The sequence below is a fragment of the Hordeum vulgare genome, chromosome 2H, assembly GCF_904849725.1.
Source record: "Hordeum vulgare subsp. vulgare chromosome 2H, MorexV3_pseudomolecules_assembly, whole genome shotgun sequence".
NCBI lineage: Eukaryota > Viridiplantae > Streptophyta > Magnoliopsida > Poales > Poaceae > Hordeum > Hordeum vulgare.
The window spans coordinates 590,700,196-590,716,920 of record NC_058519.1 but is presented as its reverse complement, the minus strand read 5'-3'; the positions used below and the strand labels follow the sequence as shown (position 1 = coordinate 590,716,920).

The following is a 16,725-nucleotide window of genomic DNA, read 5'->3' as shown; positions in this document are numbered from 1 at the left end:
GCAATACCGGGTGGACGCGTGGGAGTAGCAGTCGGCGCGGGGGGTGCACGAGCGGGCTGGCGCGACGTGCATGGGGTGGGAATCGAGGGCGGGAGATTTGGTCGGGGTGGTTGTGACCCGTACGAGGTGGCCGAAATTGATGGGTGATCGGGTGGGTGGTTAGGTAGGATTCTGCATGCAGGATTGTCTGTGGACGTGGGATCTTGTGGCGGTGTGTACGGGAAGCAAGTCTCGTCAAAAACGACGTGGCGAGAGACGATGACGCGGCGAGATGTTAAGTCAAAACAATGGTACCCTTTGTGTTCGAGGGGGTAACCGAGGAAGACACATCGGACAACACGCGGGGAGAGTTTATGTGGCATAGTAGCTGCCGTGTGGGGAAAGCACAGACAACCAAAAACTCGTAAGTGGTCGTATGTTGGGTGGATGCCGTGTAGGAGGAAGTAGGGCGTGTGATCGGCAATGGCGCAGGATGGACGCCGGTTGAGGAGATAGGTTGCGGTGTGTAGGGCCTCTACCCAAAAGGGTGGTGTGAGGTTAGCTTGAAAAAGGAGAGTTCTAACAATGTCATTTGTGGTGCGGATGAGACGTTCCGCCTTGCCGTTTTGGGGAGAGGTGTGTGGGCATGAGAACCTATAACCGATGCCATTTGAGGAGAAGAAAGAGCGTAGTGTGTGGTTGATAAACTCGCCGCCGTTGTCACATTGCATAGCTTTGATGACGACATTGTATTGGGTGTGGACAAAGGAGAAGAAGCGTTGGAGGGTGGTGGAGGTGTCGGATTTGTTACGCAGTGGGAACTACCATGAATAATGGGTAAAATCATCCAACACAACAAGATAATATTGATATCCAGAGAAGCTTACAATAGGGGAGGTCAACAAATCACAATGTATAAGATCAAATGGTGCAAATGTTTTACTAAAGGAAGAAGAAAAGGGTAGGCGAGGCTGTCGGCCTAGTTGACAGGCGGTACAAGGGGGTAGAGGGTCCTTATTGCAGTCGGGAAGGAAGTCCTGAGCTAATGTGGAGAGTGCCTGTGTGCCAGGATGGCCGAGGCGACGATGCCAGAGAGCTGACGAGGCGTGGGCGAGGAGCGCGGATGCCGGTGAAGGTGTGTTGCCAGTGAAGGGGTAGAGGCCGTCGTGGCTAATGGAGATCATGAGGACCCTCCGCGTGTGTAGATCCTTCACAAGAAAGCCACAAGGGTAAAACTCAACAGAGCAAGAATTATCCTTGGTGAATTTACGAACGGAAATAAGGCTGGTGATGACAGTGGGGGAGACGAGGACGTCGGTGAGGCGGAAGTCGTTGGTTGGTAGTGTGGTGGTGCCGTTGGCTGTGACAGGGAGTGATTGACCATTGCCGACCAAGATGCGAGACGGTACATGTTGTAATGAAGAACTAGACGAGGTTAGGTTACTTGAGGTGCCCGTAACGTGGGAAGAGGTGCCGCTGTCGAAGTACCAGTCGGTGGAGGGAGTAGCCGGGACGCCGCCGTTGCTGTACGCAGCGTTCAACATGGCGAGATGATCCCATGATGGCGGCTGCGCGGTGAAGTAGGGTGATGGCGGAGACGGCGTCGGCGTGAACACGGGGTAGGCGTGGGCGTGGGAGCCGGGGCGTGGCCCAAGGACGCCGGCGGCATTAGGAGGGACCCCGCCAGGACGTGGAGGAGCGATCGCCATGCCGTAGGGGGCGAAGTAGCCCGTGAACGGGGTGGCCGGAGGGTGGGATTGCTGGCCACGACCGCCAGAGTCGTGACGGCCACGGCCACGACCACGACCGCGTCCACAGCCACGGTCACCACCGTCGCCACGGCCGCGTTGTTGTTGGGGAGGATGGGGGTGATTTGCAGGCGGGCGATCGGAGGTGCGATCGCGTGCACGGTCGCCTTGGGGGCGGCCGCCCGAGCTGGAGACGTTGGTGGAGGAGCCCGCACCGGGGAGGGCGAAGGAAGACGCGCTCTCCTCGGCGGCGCGGTGTGTCATGGACTCTTCGGCGAGGACGACGCGGGAGAGCACGGTGTCGAAGGGCAGCCCTTGATCTCCAAGGACGACGCGGATGGTGTCCAAGCGCTTGTCCAAGCCGTGGAGGAATTGGGTCGTCAAGTCCACTTCGGTGACGGCGTAGTCGATGTCGGCGAGGCTGTCGGTGAGGAGCTTGAGGCGGCGCGCGTACTCGGTGACGGAGAGGTCGCCCTGCTTGAGATTACGATACTGGCGGTTGAGGAGCATGAAACGAGCGGCGCGGTTGGCAAGGAAGTAATCCTTGATCTTGGTCCAGACGACATAGGTGGTGGTGGCGCCGACGACATGATCAATGAGGGGGTCGGCGAGAGTGGCGTAGATCCATAGGGTGACATGGGCGTCGAGCTCGCGGTACTGGGTGTCGGCGTTGGGTGGTGGGGGGTGTTCGATCAAGAAGGAGACGCCATAACGAACGGGCACCATGAGGAAAAATGATTTCCACTTGTGGTAGTTGCGGTCGGCGGGGTTGAGAAGAAATTTGATGTGGTTGGTGATATGATCATTGAAGATCGGGTGGCGAGGAGGAGGCAGAGATGGCGCCGGGTTGGAGGTGGTGAAGAGGGGGGCAAACTGGGAGATGGGGGGTGCTCGCAGTGGCCTGGAAGGTGAAGGGAGGAATACCAAAGGAGGTGATGGGCGACGTCGCGGCGGAGACGGACGGAGTGGTGCCCGGAGGTGGCGCCGTGTTGGAGGAGAGGGAGCTGGGCGATGCGGCCGAGCTGGGGGCGCCGGAGCCGGAGGAGGGTGAGGTCATGGCGTCACCTGGTAAGTGATACCAAGTTGAATGATGTAATATTCACTGATGGTTACAATTACACAAGGCATGCCTATATACACATGAGGAGGGAGACCATCCATAGGAGTCCGCACGCAGGCCTTGTGGACATCTATGATCCTATATTCTAGGCATGTATAACCGAAGCTGTTACAACAGTTTAACAAGAATGAGACCAGACAACAACAAACACGCAGGTACCAGTACCAAATTCTTGGACGTGGACAAGAATCCATCTATACCCATCCCCCGATCGAACTCCACACCACTACTTATTCCGGAGCAGATAGTACCAAGACGTACGTGGCCGGAGCAGACGAGCACGCACGGCCGGACCGTTCGCTACAGCGCCGCCAGCTGCTCCACGTTGATCGGGCCGACGAACTTCCCGCCGCCGTTGAAGAGCACGAAGGCGGCCAAACTCGACGCATATTCCGTCGGGTGGAAGCCGTCCCAGAACACGAAGTTGGCGCGGTTGGGGCAGAGCACGGCCGAGGCGTTGCACCCGCCCGTCCCGAACTGCCCTGACCCGGCGCAGCACGCCGTGTCCAGCACCGTCAGGTCTGCCAGAAAAAAAGGGAAACCCAAATGATAAGTATCGGATGTCAGATCTTCACCGTCTCGTCCCAAACACACGACGGAAGGGCAGCACGTCGGGGTGTTGTTGACGTACTGTAGCCAATGGCGCCGCCGGGTGTGAAGACCGTCTCGGCCATCCCTGTGGAGTCGCTGATAGAGTAGTGCATGCCGTCCAGATCACGGCTGAGGCCCTGGAGCGTCGAGGCCAGCAACGGGTAGAGCTGCCTGGACAGGTTGTTGGCCGCGCCGAAGCAATGGAGCTCGTCCAAGCCGTTGTGATGTGTCAGCGCGGCCGCCCTCTGCGACGGGCAGCACCCCACCAGCGACGGGCTGACGATGCTGAACTTCCTCGCCCCGGCCGCGTACAATTCCTGCAACAAAACAACGTCCGTGATCTGACCACGACGAGGTTCTCATCGGAAGCACCGGGTAGCACTACTCATTCCGAACCATATTAGTTGTCGCTGATTTAGTACTGAAAAGTAATAGTATATATTTTTTCTTTCAAAACGAAGGGAGTAATATATATTCCATTCGTCTCAAAGTAAATGACTCAACTTCATACTAGCTTCGCACCTGCAGGTAGGTCTTGTAAGAATCCACGAGGCATTTCAGGAAGGCGGTGTCGTCGCGGTGAGGGTCAGGGCTCTTGTCATCGGCGTACTCGAACAAGTCGTTGCTGCCGGCGCTGAGGAAGAAGAGTGATGTGGAGATGAGGTCGTACGAGCTGTCCCCCATCATCTTGACGACCGACGTGAACTCCTCGAGTTGGTCGGCCATGCTGTAGAGTGTAGACTCCTCCGCACTGCACAACAGAGGAAGCCAGCCTCTTACCTCACGTGGTTATTGATGCCATTTAGTCAGGTTGGCGCAAACAAAGTCTGGCCGGTGTGCGTACATGTTGGCCCGTTTGGTTCTGCAGCCCTGACCCTCCCGACGCAAAGTTGATGCCGCCTTTCATCTGTGGAACGATGCCCTCGGCCGGGAGGGATCGGAAAGCAGGCGGGCTCTCGTTGAATCCAAGAAATTGAGCTGCACGTACGTCAGAACATGTTATGTACACGTATAAAAAAACTGCTCAACTCAGTTCTTTTTTGCTAGATATGTAAGGTGTCCGGAGTAAGATCATCAGTAGTCTCTGCTACTAAAACTTAATACGGAGTATAACTGAAGGGGGAGAGGGATTTTTGACGGCACCTATCTGGTCAGCAAGGTTGAAGCCATTGCTGAAGCGGCCGGTGGGCGCGTGGGAGGGGTAGTCGACGCCGTACCGCGGGTAGTTGGCCCTGCACTCGGGCTTGCAGCCCGGCAGCAGGTTGTTGTTGCCGACGTCCACCGTCGAGTCTCCGAACACGAACATGGCCGGCACGAGCCGCTCCCCGGCGGCGGCGCCGGTGCCCCGCAGCGCGACCTCGAGCATGCACAGCGCAACGAGCGCGAGCGCCCCGCCTCGGCCGGCCATTATATTGGACCGATGGAGCTCCCCTTACCTCGCGCCTCTGCTTCCAACACGAGCGGGCATTGGTACGTCGCATCGGCATGCCTATATATACATGTATATGTATATACACACTCGCGCGCTCGCCCAGGACGATTCGAAGAAGAGGTGATGGGACGGCGCCAAGAAGAAGACGAATATCATAAGCAAAAGGAGCTGCAGCAATTGGCTACCTGCAGCAGTATCTTCGAGTCCTTCGCCGCAGTCAGCGATCTGACGGCGTATGCTGCTTGTTCCGTAGCGCAGAAGCGGTTCATCTGCCCGCATGTGTTTCTCAGTCGTGGTAACTATCGTTGTAAACTCTACTACTCCTTAATTAGTACTGTAGTCCAGTTCTTACTATATGCCAGGGCATCCATGGTGGTGACTAGTGAAGGGCTTTGCCTTGCATCGCCTGCTAGCTAGTGCAAAAAAGTAATCCGGGGTTGGATCTTCAGCCCGTGCGCGGTTGTGGCCGGTGGCATACTTACAAATTGGACCGAAGCCGAGACGCGACGTCCCCCCGAGGATGGCGAGCTGCCTAGCTGGCACTGCCAAGGAGTGCATAGAATATGTCGGGGAGGCGCCCTCTACGTCGAGGGCCAGCGCATTGTCGTTTACTAGCGTATCCGCGTGCAAAATAAAATACTATGCTCAAGGTACGTGGCTGCAGAGGTGGAGGACGAAAAAAATTTAAGGTGTAACGGACTCTTAAACATAATAACATGCAATTCTCTTGAATTCACTTGATCTTGATGAGTGGTGTGTGTCGTAACCTACAAAGCACCTATAGAAACACAAACACAAACATGACGATACGGATCCGGAAATTTCTGGATACAACCATACGACGATACGACGAATATATATAAATAATTAGAAATATTGTGCAACTAGCAAGCGCGTGACGAATATATATAAATAATTAGAAATATTGTGCAACTAGCAAGCGCGTGCTCAGCAGCCAGCACATCGGAGGACTCTCCGATCGTTCGATCCAATCCCGTGCCTTGTTCAATCGAGCGAATAGAGAGGGAGAGGACTATGTGGAGACAGAGGCGGAGGCGCGGATGGCTGGACCCGTGAGGGAGGCGGAGCTGGCGGCCGCCGCGTCGTTTGCTTGGTCACAGCAGTCACTCGGCGCTCGCTGCACAGTGGTGCCCTGTCCGTGCCCCAGTCCCGACCTCGGCCGCAACCAGTTGCGCTGTCTGTCCTCCGCCCACCGCCGTCCTCCACTGCGTCCGCTCGCTCGCCACCCACAACAGTATGCTTGGCCGCCGTCGCGCTATCTAGGGTTCGTGGCATGCGTGCTTCTCTCGGGTTGGGGAACTGCTTCATGCGCGCTGGAGCGAGTTGCCTGACTCTGTTCGTGAGAGGGATTAGGCCCAAATAGCGGGGCTGCGTGCGTCGTTGGGCGTTGCCATAGGCCCAATTAGGGGAGCTGCGTGCCCCTTTTCTTTTTTCAGCGATTCTTTTCCATCTAGCGAGAGCCAGCAAGCTAGCAAATGATGATATGCATACATTTATTAAAAAACTTGGACCAAATCAAGGTGTGGCCGTTGCCACACCTTGCCCACCGGGGGCCTCCGACACTGCATGGCTGCATTGGTCACACCGTTTTCATGACTGTTAGATTTATGGCAATAAGGCCAACTCACGATCCCATCCTATCCGTTTGGGGCAAAACAGACAAATCCCATGGCCGAGCGCGCGACGGTTTGAGCCGAGACGGACAACAAGCGGACGTGTCTCTCGTCTGCATCGGGGTCGTGTGGCAGGCGGCCATCTACCTCCCACCGCCCAAATTAACTACGCACGCGCGGTCGGCCCCACCTCTCATCCGCCCAGGCGAGCGGTCGTTGTCCTTCTTAAATGGGAAGCCGTGGACCGGTCACAGTCCATGCTCCCACTCCAGTTCCGCTGCCTCCTCGAAACCCGAAACCCAAACCCTAGTTCTCCCCTTCCCTTCCTCGAGCTCTCCGGTCGCCAGCTCCCATGGTGTGGTGGAGCACCGGCCGCAAGGGGGTGCACGACCACGAGGCTGGTTCGTCCTCCGACCGTCGCCGAGCCGCCATCTCAGAGCCCGCACTACCCTCACGGAGGGCCCCCGCACCGCCCACATTCGCCATCGCCCCTCCGGCTGCCCCGACGTGCGACCGATAGTACGTCCACGCGGATGTTTGCCGACATTATTGGGAAAGAGGGACGCAACTACGCTAGAGCGACGTTCACCTGCCCAATAACTACCATCTGTCCGCGGATCACGTGCCGATGTCGCCGATCCCGATGAGCGACCGTGCTCGTCGCAAGGAGATCGATCGCCGCTGCAGCCGCCTGCCTGATGACCTATACTACAACCCCACGTACGTCGTCGAATCCCCATTGGGGGACACTTGGTTTCGGGACGAGCACGACGCGCGGTGCACGTCATACTTTCTTGGTCGCCCAGCTAGCCCGCGACGAGCACGCCCCCATGTGCGTGGGCGTACACCGTCTCCACCACCACCTCCTCCCATGATAGAGGAGGAGGAGGCCCAGCTCATTCAACGTGTCTTGGAAGACTCCAAGAAAACGCATGAGGAGCGTTAATGGGTGGGTCTGGACACCATGCTGGCCCTCTATGCGGCTGGTGACGTGGCCGTACCAGAGTTGAAAATGATGGACGTCAAAGAGGAGGTGAAGGAGGAGAAGCCCGTCGCCGCATTCCACCCGGGTCTGGTGGGCCAGCGATGGAGCTGGTCATGCACGACCACGGATATGGCCGACGCCATGGGGGCCGGGTCTTGGTGCCCCATGCCGCCGTGGTCACCGGAGCGCGGGCCGTCGCCACGGGGGGAGGTGGTGCAGGTGCGTTCTACCTTTGAGGGACCATCGTCCCACCTCTGGACGCTGCCGCCCTACATCGACCTCACTGGCGACGAGGACGACAACGACAGTGTGTGAGACGACGACGAACACGGCAGCAGCGCGCATGCGACACTTATCTTTGTTTTTTAGTTTTGTTGTAAATATGCCCTAGAGGAAATAATAAATTGGTTATTATTATATTTCCTTGTTTATGATAATCGTTATTATCCATGCTAGAATTGTATTCATTGGAAACTCAAATACATGTGTGGATACACGGACAACACACTCTCCCTAGTGAGCCTCTAGTTGACTAGCTCGTTGATCAAAGATGATCAAGGTTTCATGGACATAGACAAGTGTTTTCACTTGATAACGAGATCACATTATTAGGAGAATGATGTGATGGACAAGACCAAAACTATAAACGTAGCATATGATCGTGTCAGTTTATTGCTACTGTTTTCTGCATGTCAATATATGTGTTCCTATGACCATGAGATCATGCAATTCCTGGACACCGGAGGAATACCTTGTGTGTATCAAACATCAGAACGTTACTGGATGACTATAAAGGTGCTCTACACGTATCTTCAAAGGTGTCTGTTGGGTTGGCATGGATCAAGACTGGGATTTGTCACTTCGTGTGACGGAGAGGTATCTCGGGGCCCACTCGGTAATACAACATCACAACAAGCCTTGCAAGCAATGTGACTAAGGTGTTAGTTACGGGATCTTGTTTTACGGAACGAGTAAAGAGACTTGCCGGTAACGAGATTGAACTATGTATGGAATCACCGACGATCTAATCTCGGACAAGTAACATACCCAAGGACAAAGGGAACAACATACAAGATTAATTGAATCCTTGACATAGAGGTTCAACCGATAGAGATCTTCGTAGAATATGTAGGATCCAATATGGACATCCAGGTCCCGCTATTGGTTATTGACCGGGGAGTGTCTCAGGTCATGTCTGCATAGTTCTCGAACCCGCATGGTGTGCACACTTAAGGTTCGGTGACGTCTCCGTATAGTTGAGTTATAGGTGTTGATGAACGAAGGTTGTTCATAGTCCCGGATGAGATCCTAGACGTCACGAGGAGCTCCGGAATGGTCTGCAGGTAAAGATTCATATATAGGAAGTTCTGTTTTGGTCACCGGAAAAGCTTCAGACTCATCGGTAGTGTACCCGGAGTGCCGGGAGGGTACCGGGGGACCACTGGGAGGGGTGTGACGACCCAAAGGCTTCATGGGCTATGAGAGGAGGTAGACCAGCCCCTAGTGGGTTGGCCAAAGCCTCCCCTAAGGGCCCATGCAGCTGGAGTGGAGGATAAAAGGCAAAAAACCTTTAAAAGGAAGGGAAGGAGGAGTCCTCCCAAAGTAGTGCACCTCCCTTGTGGGAAGGTGGACTCTTCCTTAGGGTTCGGCCGAACCTATCCTTGGAGGAGGGGACAAGCCAGCCTCCCCGCCTCTCCCTCCTATATATACTAGAGGTTTTAGAGGTGAGGGCTAACCCTAATTGCCACGTGCTCCCTCTACTTCTCTCTAGATATGTTTCCCCTCTAGTCTAGTTCGGCGGTGCTTAGGCGAAGCCCTGCTGGATTAGTTCACCACCACCACCACCACCACCACGCCACCATGTTGGAGAACTCGTCTACCTCTCCTCCCCCTCTTGTTGGATCAAGAAGGCAGAGATCGTCGTCGAGCTATACGTGTGCTGAACGCGGAGATGTCGTCCGTTCGGCGCTAGATCGGGACATATCAAGGATAGATATGAAGATCCTTGAGCTATTCCCGATGTTCGACACCGCAAAGTAGAAATCAAGTAGGAGCATCAATTTTTGATGGTTAGTAAAACCACTAGTTTCAAGAAGGGCAAGGGCAAGAAGGGATACTTCATGAAACGACAAACTAGTTGCTGCTCTAGTGAAGAAATCGAAGGTTTAACCCAAACCCGAGACTAAGTGCTTCTGTAATGAGGGGAACGGTCATTGTCGTGGGTATAAGTCTGACAGTAGAAGTACGGGGTACGAAAGTATATGGGCAGAGCCTTAGCTACGGCGAGGATGTATGAGTTCAGGCCCCTCTACGGTGGAGGTAAAAGCCCTACGTCTCAGTGCTCTTGGGAGCTTTGTGTCGAGTGTATTAAGGGATTACATCAAGTGCCAACCCCTGTACCAGTGGTGAAGGGCGGCCCAGTTTCCTTCATGAGCCGCCGCGTCGCTACCTCGCGTCGGACAGATCCCGCGGGCCGCTTTTTCTACTTCAAGTCCGACCGGCTCCGCCGTCAGCGTCGCCTGTTCGCGCCGTGAGCCGCTGCCTCGCCATCATAAGCTCGTCTCGCGCGCCGCGCCTCCTCAGCCTCTCCTCCACCTAACCTCGCCCTCACCGCGAGTCGCCCCTGGCCGGCTCAGCCACCGCTTCGCCTCGCCGTGCTCACCTCTGCCGCCGCCTTGCTGCGCTGTCCCCGTCAAGCGTCCTCACCTCGCCAGTTCTGAAGAAAGAAGCTCACAAAGAAATTAACCTGGGCATTCTTTCGGCAGCAAAAGAGAGTGTTCCTGTGGATGCGTGGGAGTATATGATGCTCCTGTTTGACTTTTTTCCTTTATGCGAGGGTATTTGAACAGACTGGTGCTCTTGATAAGCTGGAGACGTTCACAAAGCTTCAGCCGGCCAGATTTTTATAGTCTCCCAAGGAACGCGAGCAATATTACTGGTGCTGCATATTTGATGATTTAATCAATCTATAAAGCTAGTTGGATAGATTACTGAAAATATCAGGTGATATCTTTCCCTTCTATATATTTTTTATATATGCATATTAAAATTCCTTCAAGAACAATTACTCCGTCCTGTAATATTTTTTTGCAGGACTATTATAAAAGTAGCGTCATGTCACGTGCACAATGAGTCAATGACGCGACCAATTCTTACGCCCGCGCGATCAAAGACGGATTATTGCAAGGACGAATCTCGTCATGGACTACTCACTATCGGCGTCAACCTACAAACGCCATGGGCGACTCATCGCCCGCGCCGGACAAGTGCTCCCTACAAAGGTGATATAATATTATGGATGTGGAGCTCACGTTAATCACGCGCCGGCATCCATCCACGCTACATCAATCCAAGCGATCAAACGGGCGACTCACCCTCCGCGCCAGTGTACAATGACACCGTCAATTCTCAAGTCTGCGCAACCTAGGCGGCTTATAACGCCGCGATTGATTCTCGAGTCTGCGACAAATCGCGAAACAACTCTCACATTTGAGACGCCGCCCTCACGGCCCGGATTACATGAACCTGTCGGTGCAATGCTCGCCTGTATGAGCCGCCCAACAGAAGGACGCAAGTCGCCGTCCACACGGACCGGATTATATCAACCCGCCGGTGCAGTGCTCGCTTATACGAGCTGCCTAACAGAAGGACGCAAGTCGCCACCCTCACGGTCCGGATAACATAACCTTGCCGGTGCAGTGGCTTTATATCTCGGAGATGGAGCGAGCACCAGTATCTTTTCTCTGCCGGTTTATGCCACAATCAAGTATGGAGACTCTCAAGACGCCTCCTTGAGTCGACTTAAGACTCGGGGGCTACATGGACATGGCTCGGTAGACTCAACTGGGATGAATAATTCAAGAACCACGGGTCATTACAGAAAAATTATCATCTTAGGGTGGCGCTTGAGCTTTCTGACTCGCCCCATCCTGTCGCGACCGTATGAGCCGACGAAACCATCATCTTAGGGTGGCGCTTGAGCTTTCTGACTCGCCCCATCTTGTCGCGACCTTATGAGCCGAGGAAACCATCATCTTAGGGTGGCGCTTGAGCTTTCTGACTCGCCCCATCCCGTCGCGACCTTATGAGCCGATGAAACCATCATCTTAGGGTGGCGCTTGAGCTTTCTGACTCGCCCCATCCTGTCGCGACCTTATGAGCCGACGAAACCATCACCTTAGGGTGGCGCTTGAGCTTTCTGACTCGCCCCATCCTGTCGCGACCTTATGAGCCGACGAAACCATCATCTTAGGGTGGCGCTTGAGCTTTCTGACTCGCCCCATCCTGTCGCGACCTTATGAGCCGACGAAACCATCATCTTAGGGTGGCGCTTGAGCTTTCTGACTCGCCCCATCCTGTCGCGACCTTATGAGCCGACGAAACCATCATCTTAGGGTGGCGCTTGAGCTTTCTGACTCGCCCCATCCTGTCGCGACCTTATGAGCCGACGAAACCATCATCTTAGGGTGGCGCTTGAGCTTTCTGACTCGCCCCATCCTGTCGCGACCTTATGAGCCGACGAAACCATCATCTTAGGGTGGCGCTTGAGCTTTCTGACTCGCCCCATCCTGTCGCGACCTTATGAGCCGATGAAACCATCATCTTAGGGTGGCGCTTGAGATTTCTGACTCGCCCCATCCTGTCGCGACCTTATGAGCCGACGAAACCATCATCTTAGGGTGGCGCTTGAGCTTTCTGACTCGCCCCATCCTGTTGCGACCGTATGAGCCGACGAAACCATCATCTTAGGGTGGCTCTTGAGCTTTCTGACTCGCCCCATCCTGTCGCGACCTTATGAGCCGACGAAACCATCATCTTAGGGTGGCGCTTGAGCTTTCTGACTCGCCCCATCCTGTCGCAACCTTATGAGCCGACGAAACCATCATCTTAGGGTGGCGCTTGAGCTTTCTGACTCGCCCCATCCTGTCGCGACCTTATGAGCCGACGAAACCATCATCTTAGGGTGGCGCTTGAGCTTTCTGACTCGCCCCATCCTGTCGCGACCTTATGAGCCGACGAAATCATTATCTTGTGTGGCGCTTGAGCTTTCTGACTCGCCCTATCCTGTCGCGACCTTATGAGCCGACGAAATCATTATCTTGGGTGGCGCTTGAGCTTTTTGACTCGCCCTATCCTGTCGCGACCTTATGAGCCGACGAAATTGCTATTTTTTTTACCTTCGTGGCACTGCCACAAGGTTTTTTAGGCTTTTTGCTGACTCGCCTCAAAATATCTTGGGCCGATTGCTATTTATTATCACCCATTACTCACTGAGGTGCTAGCCACCGTGACTCACTTAGCCGGCTTATTTGAAATAGCTTGATGCCATACTTATCATATCATATACATGCATCATATTGCATTGCATCATACATCATACATACATATCATGCCGGTCTTCAAACCGGGTCAAAGCATAAATTCTTGCAGGTGCAAATAAATCTTTGAATAGCCAATTTGGCTGGATTTTTATCATGGTCTATCATAACCAGTGTTAAATGATTGGGGGGTTTTTTAAAGCCAACTCGGAAGAATTGATTATTGTCAAAGAGCCGCCCTATCACATATAATGCGGAGTCATCTAATTGACCGGCCATTGGATCTCTTCAACTTGTGTTCTGTAGTAAACTACAACACTTATGGATTTCTCCGACATATGGATTTCTCAAGGATATATTTGCCGGGTTACATTGCAACCACGATCAAGGATTTCGTTTATCACAAAGGCATCATCAGCTCACAGAGTGGATATGATTTTATTCTACAATGGAAGGAATAGCCCCGAGTCACTGCAGGCACACAACCCGGCACTTGGGGGCTACATTATTCAAATCAAGATTACATCAAAGTATGAAAGTCCCATGTCGTTGCAAGCATACACCATGACAGTTGGGGGCTAATGCAATCCGCTTTTCAAATCATCACATCATCAACAGACCCGGCTACCTCAAGGAGATAAGCCGGCCTTGGAAGGCTACATACCGCTCTTTATTCAAGAGAAGAACATGGAAATCCCGAGTCGCCGCAAGCAATCGACCCGTCACTTGGGGGTTACACTATTCAAATCATAATTTCTAAAGTCCCAGGTTGCTGCACGCAAGACAACCCGGCCCTTGGGGGCTACAACACTAAGTTGTTTCATAGATCATGAGGTTCAAATTGAAGACCCGACACATCACACACTGATGACCCGGCCCTTGGGGGCTACAGATAATATGGATATATCAAAAAATTGAAGAGCACATTTCATTCTGTCATGGAGGTGAAGTATTGGGAGACCGGTTCAACATATTTTTTATCTAGTTGAAGCACTGAAAGACCGGCTCAACATCACACGGATTTGTCAATTGGAATTCAGTTGTTTGACGGGGCACTACTAATAATGATGACCCGCCATTGTCAATCATGACCCGCCATTGTCAATCATAACCCGCCGAAGCAAGAGAAGCTAGTTCAACATTGTGTGGATTTCTTATTTCCCAAATTTTCATCAAGCCAAAGCAGTGGAGGCCGATTCAATGGCATATGTATTTTATTACAAAGGACACGCACGAACAAGATGATTGTGAAGACGGCTCGAAGAAACCCAAATTTTTCAAGGAGCCACTTCAGTAAATCAAGCCGGCTAGAGGAGCAAGCCGGTCCCTTAACTTATTTATTATTCTTATTTCAGGAGCTTACCATGAATAAATTCAAGCTAACCTTGGGGGCTAATGTCGGGGATATACCCCGCAGTGTAACCCGGCTTGGAGTATGCCCCGCCAAAGGACTTGGCGATTCACCGGCAACTCAGCAGTGACCTCGCGGGCGACTCATACTTGTCCCCACAGGCGACTTAGATAAATGACAAAGGCCCAAGGCCCAGCGTGCACCCTGGCATAAGGCGACTCATAGAGAGGCTAGGAGGGCCGACTCACAAGAGAAGGCCCAAGAAGAAAGACTCCCACAAGAAGGAAACAAGACCCGGATTAGGATTCAAGAGAGACTAGTCCTATTCCTATTCCTAGTAGGACTCTACATGTAAACCTACCCCTTCCACCTATATAAGGAGGGGTAAGGCGCCCCAAGAGGGACAAGATTGACAACTTAGGTCTAGACAAGACAAATCATGAGATAGACAGATTAGACACCCACGAGATTAGAGGTGGCGAATCTGCCCCCTTGTAATCAAGATCATCATCTCCATCAATGGAACACAAGCAGGACGTAGGCTTTTACCTCCATCGGAGGGGCCGAACCTGGGTAAACTCGTGTCTCTCGATTCCGACCAACCCCTTCAAGCCGCCACATGGTTGCGATGGCCTCACACCTAAGTTCTCTCACGAGGACATCTGTCGTGACAAAACCACGACACCGCTGAAACTTGTACGCTTTGCCTTCTTCTTCGCGTTCGACTGACAGAACGGTGCTGACGACTTGATTTGTAGCCGTGATGTACAGAAGAAGGGGTTCTTTACTAAGCGGGGCAGTAAGAACCGGCTGGGTGGAAAGCAGGGCTTTGAGGTCGTCGAATGCGGTTTGGGCTTCGTCTGTCCACTCGAAGGTATCCGACTTCTTCATGAGTCGGTACAGAGGTAATGCCTTCTCGTCGAGTCGAGCGATAAACCTGCTCAAAGCCGCTAGGCAACCTGTGAGCTTTTGTACGTCATGTACTCTTACCGGCCACTCCATTCGAACAATGGTTCCGATCTTTTCGGGGTTGACATCGATCCCTCGTTCGGAAACGAAGAAACCGAGTAACTTCTCGCTGGGAACGCCGAATGAACACTTGGCTGGGTTGAGCTTGATATCGTACCTATGTAGGTTGGCGAATGTTTCTGCCAAGTCAGTTAGCAGGTCGGAACCTTTGCGTGACTTGACTACGATATCGTCCATATATGCCTCCACATTTCGACCAATCTGGTCTAGGAGGCATTTTTGGATCATTCGCATAAAAGTTGCTCCTGCATTTTTCAAACCGAATGGCATAGTGATGTAACAGAAGCACCCGAATGGGGTGATGAAAGATGTTTTTAATTCATCTGGACCATACAGACGGATTGATGATAGCTCGAATAGGCATCAAGGAAGGATAAGCACTCGCAACCCCCAGTCGAATCAACGATTTGATCAATGCGGGGGAGCGGGAAGTGGTCTTTCGGACATACCTTATTAAGGTGCTTGAAATCGATGCACATACAGAGAGATTTGTCCTTCTTGGGCATCATGACAACATTAGCGAGCCACTCGGAGTGGTGTACCTCGCGAATGAAGTTGGCTAACAGAAGTTTAGCTACCTCCTCTCCGATTGCTTTTCTCTTGTGCGCGGCGGACTGACGCAAGCGTTCTCGGATGGGCCGAGCGGCAGGATCCACATGCAGTCGGTGCTCAGCCAACTCCGTGGGTACACCTAGCATGTCAGCAGGCTTCCATGCAAAAATGTCCCAGTTCTCACGGAGGAATTGGATGAGCTCGGCTTCCTATTTTGGATCAAGGGTGGTGGAGATGTTTGTTGGGGCGGCGGTGGCATCCGTCGGGTGGATGCTTACTTTCTTCGTGTCTCCCGCCGACTGGAATGCGGACTCGGAAGCTGGCTTCTTTGAACGCATCAGGTCGGCGGGGTCGGCAATCTTCTTGTACTAATCCAACTCGAGTACAACCATCTGATGGTGTGTAATTCTCGACCCCTGCTGCAGACACTCCTCGGCCCGCTGCCGATTGCCTGTGACAATAATCACGCCTTTGGGACCAGGCATCTTCAGCTTCAAATATACGTAACATGGACGGGCCATGAAACGTACGTATGCCGGACGACCCGGAATGGCATGGTATGCACTCTGGAAGTCTACCACCTCGAATGTTAACTTCTCTTTGCGGAAGTTCTTGTCAGAGCCGAAAACGACATCCAAGGGAATCTGGCCGAGTGATTTGGCCTTTCTTCCCGGGACGACTCCATGGAATTGCATACTGCTCTCGCTAAGTCTGGACATCGGAATGCCCATTCCCTTGAGAGTATCGGCGTACATGATATTCAAGCCGCTGCCGCCGTCCATGAGGACTTTGCGCAGCCTAACTCCTTCCACCACCGGGTCGACGACCAGAGCTTGCCTCCCTAGGGTGCGTACGTGTGCTGGGTGGTCTGACTGATCGAAAGTGATTGCAGTCTGTGACCTCTTGAGGAACGTGGGAGTGGATGGGGTTGCCATGTTTACCTCCCTGTTGACCAGCTTCAGTCGACTTTTGCTTTCTACATCAGC

The 16,725-nt window shown here is 53.3% G+C and overlaps 1 protein-coding gene across 1 annotated transcript; it reads right to left on the bottom strand.

Moving 5' to 3' along the window:
• Positions 1 to 3,147: 3,147 nt before the first annotated feature.
• LOC123430665 (GDSL esterase/lipase At4g28780-like) lies at positions 3,148 to 4,846 on the bottom strand. The gene is made up of 5 exons (XM_045114514.1): positions 4,582 to 4,846; positions 4,291 to 4,416; positions 3,961 to 4,211; positions 3,479 to 3,755; positions 3,148 to 3,368 (listed from the first exon to the last, which is right to left on the bottom strand). The coding sequence occupies exons 1-5, from the start codon at positions 4,844 to 4,846 to the stop codon at positions 3,148 to 3,150; spliced, it is 1,140 nt and encodes a 379-aa protein (XP_044970449.1).
• Between the last annotated feature and the right edge of the window lie 11,879 nt (positions 4,847 to 16,725).